This window comes from Oreochromis aureus, linkage group 12 (genome assembly GCF_013358895.1).
Source record: "Oreochromis aureus strain Israel breed Guangdong linkage group 12, ZZ_aureus, whole genome shotgun sequence".
Classification (NCBI taxonomy): domain Eukaryota; kingdom Metazoa; phylum Chordata; class Actinopteri; order Cichliformes; family Cichlidae; genus Oreochromis; species Oreochromis aureus.
In genome coordinates this window covers 2,963,081-2,976,200 of record NC_052953.1, presented here as the reverse complement: position 1 = coordinate 2,976,200, position 13,120 = coordinate 2,963,081, and the positions used below count along the sequence as shown (strand labels likewise).

At 41.6% G+C, this 13,120-nt stretch overlaps 1 protein-coding gene across 2 annotated transcripts in view; it reads right to left on the bottom strand.

Moving 5' to 3' along the window:
* dmrt1 (doublesex and mab-3 related transcription factor 1) overlaps positions 1-11,941 on the bottom strand; it is a 33,055-nt gene extending 21,114 nt beyond the window's left edge. Inside the window, exons 1-3 of one of the 2 annotated variants that reach the window (XM_031756580.2) lie at positions 11,521-11,941; positions 10,158-10,326; positions 8,765-8,922 (exon numbers count right to left, since the gene is read on the bottom strand). In XM_031756580.2, coding sequence (XP_031612440.1) covers positions 8,765-8,922; positions 10,158-10,326; positions 11,521-11,739 — 546 coding nt within the window. In that variant the 5' untranslated portion in view covers positions 11,740-11,941. The remainder of the gene's footprint in view (positions 1-8,764; positions 8,923-10,157; positions 10,327-11,520) is intronic. The other variant, XM_031756579.2, reaches the window with a different exon arrangement.
* Positions 11,942-13,120: the final 1,179 nt, after the last annotated feature.

The following is a 13,120-nucleotide window of genomic DNA, read 5'->3' as shown; positions in this document are numbered from 1 at the left end:
AAATGCACGAGGTAAGACATTAAAATGTTTTAATTATCGGATTTTTAATATGATATTAAATATATATTTTTTGCCTCCAGACAAACATATTCGTAACATTTGTTGTGTGCAGTTATTTATTGAAGTATCATGCCCAAGGACACAACGACCGAGACTGTCCAAGCCGGGGCTCGAATCGGCAACCTTCCGATTACAAGGCGACCTCCCAACTCTTAAGCCACGATCGCCCCATAAAATGCAATAATGATAGATTAGCAAACAGCTAAAATTTAAATCAGTCTACATTTGGTTTTGCTTACGACGAAAATGTCCTGATCTTTAATGCTCACACTGAAATCTTAGCTGGACACAAGGGGATTTTTTTCTGAGGCGTTTAAATACTTACCGTCTGAGCTGATGGCTTGGTAGTTACATCATGAGATATAAAAAACTGAGCTTAAAGACGTGCAGATAAAAAACTGGAGGGTTTTGTGGGAACTGCTCAAAAGAACAAAGAACTGCAGCGTTAAAAAGCAAGAAGCCTCAGTTTGTGCACATTCTGGCTTTAAAAAGTCTTTCCTGTGACTTTTGCTCCCGTGAGCCAAACACCAGCCGAGGCTATACACCATACTGGGGTCACATGATCTTAAGATCTGCACTTGAAATAAAGATTTTATATAAAATACTGTTTATTTCCTGCAGTTCTGTGAGGTTACATTGGTTTACACAGGCTTTATGACTTTCATCAGAACATCAGAGCCTGCTAACATCGCCACTGGATATATTTATAATACAATATAAACACCGGTGTTCTCTGAGTCCACTCACAGATTCTGACTGTAAAATCCTTCAACTCATACATCAGATTTTCACAGGCAACACTTTAACAACTCGGAGTGACAGGATGAAATACAGCCGTAAAATAATATATGACAGAAAATTAGCAGTGTCTGATTTCACAGGCCCGCGGCTTGTTCTAAAAATGTGCTGCAACACCCAGAGCTGGCTTTCCTCAGTCCTCTGAAAACTTTAAAACGAGCTGTCTACTCAGCAGCAAGGCCGCCTCGCTGAGGGTTTTCAATTTCATTTTTATGGAATTTGATTTCTGTCAGGCTGTAATACGTCACCCGTATTGTCCACACCATCGGTTCTGCGACAGCTTTATAAACTGTTATTTAAGCTACACTCGGCTCCTGTATTAGGCCGTGAAAAATACAACAGAGATTGGAACTGGAGTCTTGAAAGTGCACCGCGCTGATGGTTAAGAGGGACACACGGAGCACCAAACAAAACTGAAAGTTGCTCGCCGAGGCTGAGTATTTGTGCAAAGGAAACAACACCAACGAAGAAGTCAGGAGAAATGATCAGAAACACTTTCAAAATGTGTCGGTTAAAATAATTAAAGCAGCTCAAAACACCCAGACGATAACCAGCTGCCTGGATTGTACCGTCCTTCAGATACGTGACCACAATCAGCCTGTTTATTCACACACACCACGAGGTTATGATACGTTTTCATGAAGCAACATTTAGGAGTACTCCCAGAGAAATCTGAATACCACTGCTTTACCGGTTTATTTCCAGTTTACTGTGTTTTTCTGTGAACAGTGTAAGTTTTCATTTCAAATGTTTATGATTATGTGCTATAAATAAACTGTGTGTGTCCTCAGTGAAAGTGCAGCTTCCCCCTAACACGCTCACCTAAAGCATCAAACTTGGGAGCAATACAGAAACAAAAACACGAGTTTAATTAAGTCACTAAGTCAAGCTTAGCTTTAATTCCAGGCTGATCAGCTGATCCCAGTGCCAGCTGATACCCTTCTACTATCTTACTGATGAATCTAATAAAGTGTCCTATTAACCTGCATTATTAGCCCGCCATCATTCTCACTGGTGCTCGCTCTGGTCTGTGCAGGGGTCGCGCTGCTGTTTCTTAATCTTTTCCACGTGGATGCATTTTTTTTGCAGTAATTTAACACGTTATTGTACTAAATTCAGTAACTCCATTACAGGTACAAATATGCTGCCATTTGCACTGCAAAGCATCTTTAATGATCTGCATGAAGGATGAGCAGGAAAAATCAAAGCCGACTCCAGTTCATGTGGAGGGAAGGAAAGGAGACATGGGCATGAGTTTTACTGACAATGGAACAATTCCCAGTCAGGGTTCTCAAAGTGTGGTCTGCAGGCCAGCAGCAGCCCTCAGTAACAGTCTGTGGAGCCTGTAAGCGAATGAAGAAACTGCTGCTCAGTTTTTACTAAGACTGCAAAGCGCAGTTTAACATCAAAGCAGCATTTCTTTAAAATATTAAGACTTCTGTGGTCAAGACTAAAATATAACAAGGGTCATAAAGGCCACTGCTACAAACTGGATGTGTACATGCAAATGTGTCCCAGTGTCCGTCTGTCAGGTCAGGCGTGTAGCATCGGCTCTCCTGTGGTCCTGCTTTCAGCAGTGGACAGACCACGTGCAGTTTTTGCCTTATTTGCACTCAGTCTGGAGAACACCTGGATGTCCACCAACTAAAGCAATTTAAACAAGTCACATGTCAGACAGCAGTGATATTAACCTCCTAGGACCTGCCGTCCACATATGTGGACATCACATTTTTGGTTATTTAGACCAAAATACTCAATTTTGCTCTACTTGGGCCTGATATCCACTTACGAGGACATTATACTGCTACTGTTCTATCAAAATTTTAAATGAATATCCTCATTTGTGGCTCTCATTTTTCTTAAAAACAAAAATATGGTAAAAAAAAAAAAATCTGGCAAAGTTTTTACATTCATCGGGCCCCAATATGCCCAAATATCAAAGAGAAATTAAAAATGCATGTCGTGGAAGAGTTCGGGTCTTAAGAGGTTAATATTGAAATAAATGGCGAGTGAGGAGAAAGCCACCATTATCGCCATGACATTAACAACAACTTGTGCCAAACGTGTAAGACGGCTGTACGCTGCGGTTTGCTCACAGACCTACAGTGCCTCCTCTGAACTACCCAGATAACTCGCTGAGTCCTTAAGGAGGGGCTTCCTTACCTCCCTGAGAGGGCCTGTCTTCTTATCTGGCACCATCTCCTGTCTGGAAGCTCTACACTACCCTTATATTATCATCATCCACCTGCATGACAGCCAAGCATCACTGAGTGCACAGGAGAAAAGGAGGAGGCAGATGGCCTTCCACTGATAAAGACCACATTGTTTCCTCTGGTGTTACAGAGGGAAGAGCTCAGGACCTACGCATCACTTTATTATGACGCATTAGCTTAATGATTTTAAGGGAAATGCATATTTCACCTCAGTCATGAGTGAGGCGTTAAGAAGTGCCAATAAAACATGAAACAGAACAGACGAAAACAAACTGGCACAAAGCAGATGCAGAATTATAAAAACTAACAGTGTCTGACTTGAAACTTATTGTTCGTAACTTTCATGGATAGAATTTCCAGGCGCAGCAAAGTGTGGCAGGTGGTTTCTGGCTCGGTGGCCTCGGGATCACCTCTGTGCTTTCTGCCGATCTTCTGGCTTTATCAGGAAGTGACCTCTCACTTAAACTGGAGGGTTTGCAGCCAAGTGTGAAGCAGCTGGGAAGAGAAGTCTGAGGCCAGAAAATGGTGCGTTTGGGAGGAGTTCAAGTATCTCTGGGTCTGGTTCACAAGTGGGTGGAGAGCGGAGCAGGAGATCGACAGATGGAGTCAGCGGGGATCTGAACGCTGTACCAGTCTTTATGGTGAAGAGAGCTGAGTGTGAAATCAAGCTGTCGATTTACTGCTCAGTCTACATTCCTGCCCTCGCCTACGACCAGAAGACTGAGATCGTGGATGCAAGCAGTGGTATCAGGGGTCTCAAACTCACGGCCCGGGGACCACTTGGGGCCCACGTCACCCCTACTTGGGGCCCGTATATTGACGTGAAGAAATATAATGCAAGGAGAATTTGTTTGTTGTTGAGTCCAATGTTAAAATATGAAGGCAACATGAACAGGTAGTAAAACATACTGAGGGAATGGCTGTGTTGGTTCACTGAAAGAGTGAAAAACTAATGTGTACACTTACATCGCACTTTTATTTTGGTGAATACGAACTAAATTAGAGCAGAAGTGCTGCCCCGTGTCCGGCCAGACTGAGAGAACTAATGTGTTTATTTAATAGTTCAATGAAAGACTTCAGTTAAAATCTGGGTTCATGTTTGCAGTTTTGTCTTGTTACACAATATTTGAAATATTAAAAAACAAACATTTGTGGTTGTTTGTTTCTTTGTTTATTTTGTACTACTTGAACACTACAGTGACCCTCCAATGAGACGACAGTGCCAGCAGGGGCCCACCTCATTTAAGTTTGAGAGCCCTGCTCCATATAGCAGTCGCTGAGAGGGACTCAGAGTAAAGCTGCTACTCTTCTATATTAAAGGAAACCAGATGATGTGGTTTGGGCATCGTAGGAATTATAGTCCAACCAGTAGGAGACCACAGGAAGACCTCGGGCACACTGGTCAGATTATGTTTCTCAGCCGGCTTGGTAACACCTCAAAGCTAGAGGAGGTCCCTGCTTAGACTGCTGCCTCTGAGATCAGCCGCAGAATATGGATGTATGGCTGAAAACCAGTGTTTAAATTAAAAAATGTATATGACCCACCAAGATTATTCCCACCGTGAGCCCACAACTACAACAACAAATGAACTGTACAGATGTTTCTCCTGTTACACACTTTGTCAGGAGTTTCCTGCCTCACAGTGAATAAAACCATTTCTTAGCTCTGACGATTTCACAGTAGATCCATCCACAATTAATGAAACCATGCTGGTGATTCGCCTTTGCCATCGCCTCTGTCAGCATCAACAGATTTATAGATGTGCATAGTGTCATTTATGCACTCACAATGAGATGTTGTATTTATAAAGGGACACCTTCAGAAGAACCCAACGAATGAAAAGTTAAAGACTGTTGGGCTTGCATAAACTCAGACGTGCTCTCTGCATCGTGCAGAAACAGGACAGCGATAACTGCTTTGCATCACATATGGAGACAAAATCTAAAGTGAGCAACTCAAGGACTTGCTTCAGTTTGGGATACTAAAATTGGAATGCAGCCCACTAAACTGGAGGTTTAGGACAGGTAAAGGAGACAGGAGACACACAAGAGTTTGCTTCTTTTTTCTTTTAACCAAATGTTAAAATCAGGTAATGAACTATTTCATCCCACCTTTCTACTTATAGACTATTATTTATTGAGTGTTTGCTGCTCTAAAACGCATCTTCATTAAATCAGCTCCTCGCACAAATACAAAAAATCTGCCTCTGATATTGAATAACCACAGCACGTAGCCCTCTCAGCCTGACAACTTCACTGAAAATATCATAAATCACAAAAGCGGATGGCCAAATTATGCTAAAGAGCGCTAACTGATTAGCATTAATGTGCTGGCTTTCTCCCTCGGGCGCTGAGGCATAGCAGTGTGTTCCTCTGCCGACAGACAATACCATTAACCTTTGCAATTCAGGCTCTGCTGTGCGCGGGCAGGATCGCGGAGGCAGTGACCCCAAAAGTAGACGTTGCTACTGGGGCAACTGAGAGAGAAGGAGGGGGATGAGAGAGGGGGGTACAAATGTTCTTCATAAAAACACAAACGCAGGAGAGTTATAGATCTAATCTGCTCCATGCATAAGCTTACTGTGTGTGTGTGTGTGTGTGTGTGTGTGTGTGTGTGTGTGTGTGCTGCTGTTTCCCCTGCTCTCTCTTTTACCATCAGCGCTGACTTTTTTCAGTTAAACTGTGACTGTGACCTGGGTATAACCACGTATATGGTTATATGAGCACAGGACACACTGATGCATCTGCATCACTGACAGAGCTCGGTTACATTTTCTTAACACAGACGTCAAACCTTCTCCGTCAGGACACATTCAAGTTACTCATCGGTCTCATACATGAACACTGCCCCACACTTAGTCCTTTAAACTGTTCTGACAGACATCGTTTATCAGGCTGCTTCTGTTAAAAATCAGTTGGGGCCGTTTTCCCATCCTGCAGACGACTGAGGAAATGTAATGTGATTACAATAAGCAGACATACAGCAACATCAAAGTTTTTATTTCTAATTTGTTCTGAAATCTGTTCACTTTTCTTCACTTTCCACAGCAGGTTTGCTTGTTTTGGTTTCCTTGTTAAGAGTTTTGGGTTCAGCTTTGTTAGTTTCAGTGTTAGTTTCAGTGTTTTCAGTCGTGCAGTCAGAGGCTAAATTTCCACTAATCAACCGAACAACTATTACTGTTATAACTGCACATCACCTTCCTGAGTTTATATACACTAACTTATTGGAAGTTACACGTCTACTTTTTAATGCACAGGTACGATACACAATCTGTACTTTTCTAATTATTCTAAATATTCTTAACTATTTAAACTTCTTTCATATCCTGCTCTGTTTGCACACTACATCCTGGGTTTACTACTTACCTGTACTTTAATTTTAATAACTGTACAGTACTGTTTTGGTAACTATTGTCCATGATGTAAATATGTAAAAATTTTGTGTGTTTCTGTTCTCTGTCCTGTGTCCTCTTCTGTTTATATATGTGTTTTTTTGCTGCTGTTACAACCAAATTTCCCCCTGTGGGTCAATTAAAGGATTATTCTATTCTATTCTATTCTATTCTATTCTATATATAAGTTCAGAGCAGTTTTCTGAATACAAACACTTTGTGAAGGCAGTTAACTCACAGCCATTAAAAGTCTAGAGTTGATTTTTATTTTTTCACAGATAGTTTTTGTTGTTAGACACCTTTAGTTCACTAAAATATCCTTAAAGATGATTTAACACTGGATTCATTTTCATCACTTTTGACCGAGCAGTAAACATCCAGAATAATCAGCCCCAAATTCATTTCAGTGATTTAAACAGAGGTCTGTACTTGAGCGCAGTAAGAGCGAGGCAGCGGACCTGGAGTCAGAAACTGGACGCATCTTTATCCTCTGGGTTTGCAGGACTGTAACTGTAACTGTACTATAAAGTGACCACTAAGGCAAGGACATCAAACTCATTTTATATGGTAGGTCCACTCTGAGCTGCAGAGGGCGGGACCAGTGAAACTCTGCGTTCTGTCAGTGTAAAGACGTCTAACTACACCCTCAGAAACCTCAATGTGAAAAAGTTCAACTTTAGCTCATCTCAGATACATGATGGTATAATCAACACGACTCTTTGGGCTTAAACTGTAAGAAATACATTCTTGTGAATCCACTATGAAAAAGACAAATTTTCATATTAAACATTGAAAAAACTGAACTTTTCTGTCATGTAAATGTATGTTTAACCGAGTTACTGTGGTGTAGTAGAAATGATCATGGGGGAGGTCTTTATTAATAAGAAGCGCTGTAAAACATCCATTGGGTCAGACTGGAGTCTTTGGTGGCCTGATTCTGGTCCCCGGGCCTTATGTCTGACACCTCTGCACTACGGTGTCTTGATGCTCGCGCTCAAACATCCAGGTAAGCAAATCCCAAAAGGTTGATTCTGTTCATCTGGATGTAGCTTTTTCATCATCATCCAAATGACTTCTTCAGTCTGAGCTGACTTGATCAGTGGTTGTTGATCAATGTTCATGATAATTTGCATATTAATGATCAATAAATTGCCCATTGTTCCTTCAGTGGGCTGGTTTCAGTTATTGTTCAAATGTACTGTTTATAAGGTTGGGGAAACCTGCAGTCAGCTGAGACTGAAGAAGTCACCTGGATGATGATGAAACGTTTCTCCCACTGAAAACATCCAGATGAACAGAATCAACCTTCTGGGCTCTGCATTGGGGAAAAACTACCTGAGTTGTGTGCACTGAAGATGCCTCTCGGATGACGGGTGAAACATCCTAATGATCCAAATATTCCAGCTGTTCTCAATTCAAGCACTTAAAACTGCCATGACCTGGAGGACTGAGAAGCTGCAGACCTACTGACAGAGTGAAGACACCCCAGAGGATTAAATGCAAAGCAACTTCACACGAAGGCTTCGGATTTAGGCTTTTCTGTTTATGTAGTCTAAAGTAACTGGCAAATAAAAGCAGTGTAGCCTGCACACTGACTTAGTGAAACAGATCTGTGAGATATCTTTATAGCCACAAACCCAACAAGAGGCTGGAATTTAGACATTAAAATATCAGTTTAACATAATCAAAACTGTGAGCTACAAGCATTTTTGGGCTGTGACTGTCTACATATATAACAAATCAGTCGGAATCCAATCTAACAAAACGCTTCTCATTTAAAATGAGGATCATTTAACACCAGTTTAACACTGGTTTAACACCAGTGATCGTCTGAGAGAAACACGACACTCTCGTGATAAGTTGGCGTGAAAGCGAAGCCTTTCCCGACTGAAGTGCCGTAAAGCCGCTTACCCCCTGATTCTGTGGCATGAATTTCTTCAGGCTTCATAAAGGCTGACATGCTGCTTTAGAGGCTTTGCTGCTGCGAGAACAATAAACTATGTGCAGACCTGTTTCTAAACATGAAAAACATTCCAACACAAAAGCGTTTCTTTTATATTTGAAGCCACAACAGTTAATCCCCTGTAGCGGGTCAGGTTTGATGTAACCGGGTTAAAGTAATAAGATTATGAATTGTAGTTTGACACACACGGACAGATTTTTCCGGGCGAGCTCGCCCAGCTGTTTAAAATTCCTGTCAAATCAACGTATCCAACAAGCAGGACCAACGCTAACGCCTCCATTAGCTCCTGATCACACTGACTGTTGCAGACAATAAGCAGAGCGGCTGCTGTGGGTCACCTGGTACTGCGAGTAGTTGTAAAGGTTTCCATAGTAGGTGGGGTAGCGCGAAGGCTGGTAGAAATTGTAATAGGGGGTTTCCAGCAGGAGGTCAGACGGTCCCTCGGTATGAGCCCTGGCAGCGGCAGATGGGCTGGGGGACGATGCCGAGCGGGTCCCTGGACACAAAAACAAAACAATGAGAGAAAAATGATGAGACACAGAGGATGAAGAGTAAAGTCTGTGGCTAGTTGCTTCAGCACTGTCAGGTAATTTAAAATATGATGTTCAGGATGTTTTCAAACACTCGTGTTTGTGTTTTGTTGCAATTTTAACAAGGAAACAAGTCACGTTAAGCCAGTCTGACATTTTACTGATGCTAAAATGTAACAATTAACTTCTCTCAGTTTTTAAGTTACACTTGGTCAGATCATTAAAGGAGAGAAAGAGTTCGTTTTGAAACAAGCTGCCCAAACGCAGCTCAAAATACTGCCAACAGCTCCATCTTCAGGTGACAGCTGTACTTGGTGTCAAACGTAAAATTGTCATTTTTCAGGATGAAGATGACCATTAAGTCATCATTACTCACCATCTGTTGTACGTTTCTTATCAGCAAGGACAGATTCTTCTCAGGCAGACCCTGATCTTTACACAGGGAAGACACTGTGCACCACTGGAGCCAAACATGATGACATTTACTGTCCCAACTCCTGCCATCAGCAGCTCCACACAGTGCTCCACTCCTTTTTATACCTCAATCATTCATCTCTACCCCCCCCCCCTCAAAAACAAGGAACACACATACAGACATACAAAGTGCAAGATAAGAGCAGCCTTGACCCAAAATCACATTCTAAAAAGCGCTATCAGCGAAACACGCCTTTCTGTGTCAGCTTCCACACAACCTGCAAGAAAAACTCAAGGACACATTTTCTACTGTCCTTTGTTATCACACAGAGTCTCTTGTTCTCGTCTAGAAACGTGTTCAGTCCACAGGATGTTGTTCAGCCTTGGATTAGCAATAACATCAATTAACATTTTAAAAAAGCAATAACATTAATTCAGTGAGGAGTAACTAGTTTACACACAACAGAGAAGGAGGGAGTGCAGGCAGGTGGATGCTACTCAGACCAACACATGAACAAAGTGACTTGCAGCTGAAGTGCAGACAGTAACACCGACCTGTGTCCAGACCTCACAGGTGAAAAAGGTGTCTTTGAGAGAATTAACTGGAATTTTTTCAGACACTTTTGACACCTTAATAGCATTTTTTTTGTTTAATAACTAAAAACACTGTGTAGATCTCGACTTTACATTTTTAAGTGTTTCTAATAAGATTCATAACACAACAAAACTTGACATCAGGTCTGATGAGGTCGATGCAGCCGTTTAATATGAAGCAACACGATGTTACCTGTGACAGCAGAGGTGGGGTGGCTGGTAGGTGTCGGGGACCGTCCCTCCACAGAGAACAGGCAGTCTGCTCCAACTTCATTCTTGACCATCATCTCGGAACCGGACAGAGACACAGGACTACAAATCCCAAGCTCTTCTTCTTGGGCCTGCTGCCTCCTCAGAGCAACCTGGAAGGGAGGAGAGGTTTGATAAGGAACCTCGAGCATGAAACAAACATTGCCCTTATCTGCTGACTTCCCAGAACAGATTTAAACAGAGGCTCGTCTGAAAATTGTAATTACACCTGATTAGACAATAATAAGATTGTTTGTGTGCAGATAAACTGTTGATATCACCATAAAACAAGATGATTTTTAAAACACGCTCCTGGCTGCTGAGCGAGATGAAACCAGCAGCTCTTTGTTGTTTATGATGATTGGTGTAATCAATCAGGTGATCGGCTCAGCTTTCTGTAAACTGACAGCTCTGTGCATCGATGTATCTCAGGGTCAAAGGTAAAACATAATGTTTTACCCAGTTAAAAACACATTTTAATTCTTTATCTGCTCGTTTTGTTAGTATCAGTTCACTGTAAGAGTCCCTTTCAAGCAGAAATTCCAAATAACTTTTTAAAACAGCTTTCCAAATCAGTTTTCACACACCGGACCACGCCAGACCAAATTATTCATCTGTTCTTTAGAAAATGAGGAAATTATCCAACAATACTGACTTTTAAAGGTATTGTTTTCTACATTTTGCTGACTTTCCTGCTAAAAAAGTTTTCAATAGGATTAAATACAGTCTATTTAAAAAAAGACAATAAACTTCAGTTATTAATGCGTCCTTTACAGGATAAATCATTAAAAGTGAGAGCAGAATCAACAACACATGGATTTAAAGAAGCTCAAAGAAAAAACAGTAGATATCAATGTGGAGGAAATACTGGAAGAATGAACAAAAAGATTCTTTAAAAGAAAAAAGATTTGGTTATTTTTAGTAACTTAATTCATTTAAAATGTTATTTTACAAACTCTTAAATTGTCACTTCAAATTACAAAGTTACAAATGAATGAATTTTGCTTTTTGTAAGTATCTGTTATAAATGTGAGCAGCTGCCGGCACATTTTACCTGCACACGTTAGCTCCGTGAAGCAGCTAACTGTTAGCTCGGGACGAACTTGGCTAGCTGCTTTCTGGGTGGTTATTACTAATGAACAGACTCACCCGCAGCAAACAGGGCTTAAAAGTCCACAGACATAAATAGTAAGTCCCAAACAGCCTGTGCGGCTGTGTGGGGTCACAAAACGTTTGGCTTGGTGTTAAAAAGCAGTTTTGCTCTCGGCTGCAGCTAGCCGCGCTAACGGGCGCCTAAACTGAGTTACCTGGGCCGCCATGACTCTCTGCCTCTCCGCGATCAATTTGCATTTGGGACACTGGCAGTCCCTCCAGTTGCAAAAGCGCTTGTGTCCCTTCAGTGGAGACACGTATCCGTGATTTCTACAGCGAGAGCACTTGGGCATCCTGGGGGATTTCTGGGCTTTGGTCGGGGACATCGGTCCGCTGCAATCCGGTACCTGCTTACTCTGTTTGTCCTGGCTCATGGGTCCTGGCAATAAGGAGTGCTGATAACTGTTGGACCTGCCCAGAGAAGACGTGTGCACACGGAGAGTTCTGCTGCTGTTTGAGCCAGTAGGGGCTGATAAGATATGCACTGGTGCCCGGCTGGAGGCTGTAAGGTCACTGTCCCTCCACACCCTGCTTTTTGGCTTTTTTCCTGAAGGCCTGGGATCCAGTGGGAGGAAACAATGCGGGGGAGAGAGCTGGAAGTACAGAAGCATCATTCTGCAGGCCTCCCGTTTTTCTCTCTCCAGTCACGAGTTAAAAATATTGACTCAAAAACACAATTTAAAATTCAGTACAATTCTTCTTATGAGGTCCAGGGACCAGAAAAGTGTCCCCAGAGGCTCAGACCTGATGGCTTTGCAGAGTGAAAAACAGACGAAAGCATACTCTTTGGACTCTAACTCAATCTGTGCCGCCTTTACAATCTGAAGGACCAACAGGTGAGCCAAGTAGGTAGCAGAATATAAAAGATTAACAATTTAATTTGTTAATCAAATAAAAAAAAAGCTTTATATTGGGTTTTTTCCAAAAATAAATGAACCCTTTAATGCCTATTACATCATATTTTACACAGTTTTTCTATCTATCTATCTATATAGATATAGATATGTGTGTGTGTGTGTGTGTGTGTGTGTGTGTGTGTGTGTGTGTGTGTGTGTGTGTGTGTGTGTATAGTGTTCATAATTTACTGGTAAATCTTCATAAATCTTCAGACTGAGCTGTTTTCAGCAGGAAACTACGTCCAGATGAACAATAGAACATATTTCTATTGTTCATATTTTTACCTGGATGACTGAGCATGCATCAACACAAAGGGACTCCTGTGAGTTTGTACGATTAGATTGATTTTTTAAATATAGAGAACTACTGCGTCCTTATAACTCTGAAATCAGAAGATTTTAATAGATTTAAATTCAGGATTCTCTCAATGCCATGACTCTGTATTATAATCTAAAGATTTAACTTAACTACGGTTCGTGCTAATTATCCCCCAATTTAAATACAGGAAATTGTTCTGCCTGTCAAATTAAAATAACCATTACTATTAGTGTAATATTCTTTATAGTATCTTCCCACTGAAACATATTTATTGCAGTGTTTTTCCCACCTTGGCTGCTGGTGAATTAATTAATTGCTCAGCTTGACTGAGCTGAAACTGAGCTGACCTCCGCACCGTCAGTCAGCTCGGTGGATTTATAGACAGGGAGTGAGGTGAAGTTCAGAGGCAGCCAATTAAAATCCTTACAGCCAAACGGAGGGGGGATAAAACAAAGTTGCCAATTAAAAAGCAGCCCCGAATCACTGAGTCAAAATAAATAGCTGCTACACTTCACTGGCTCAGGTCCTAAAGTAACTGAA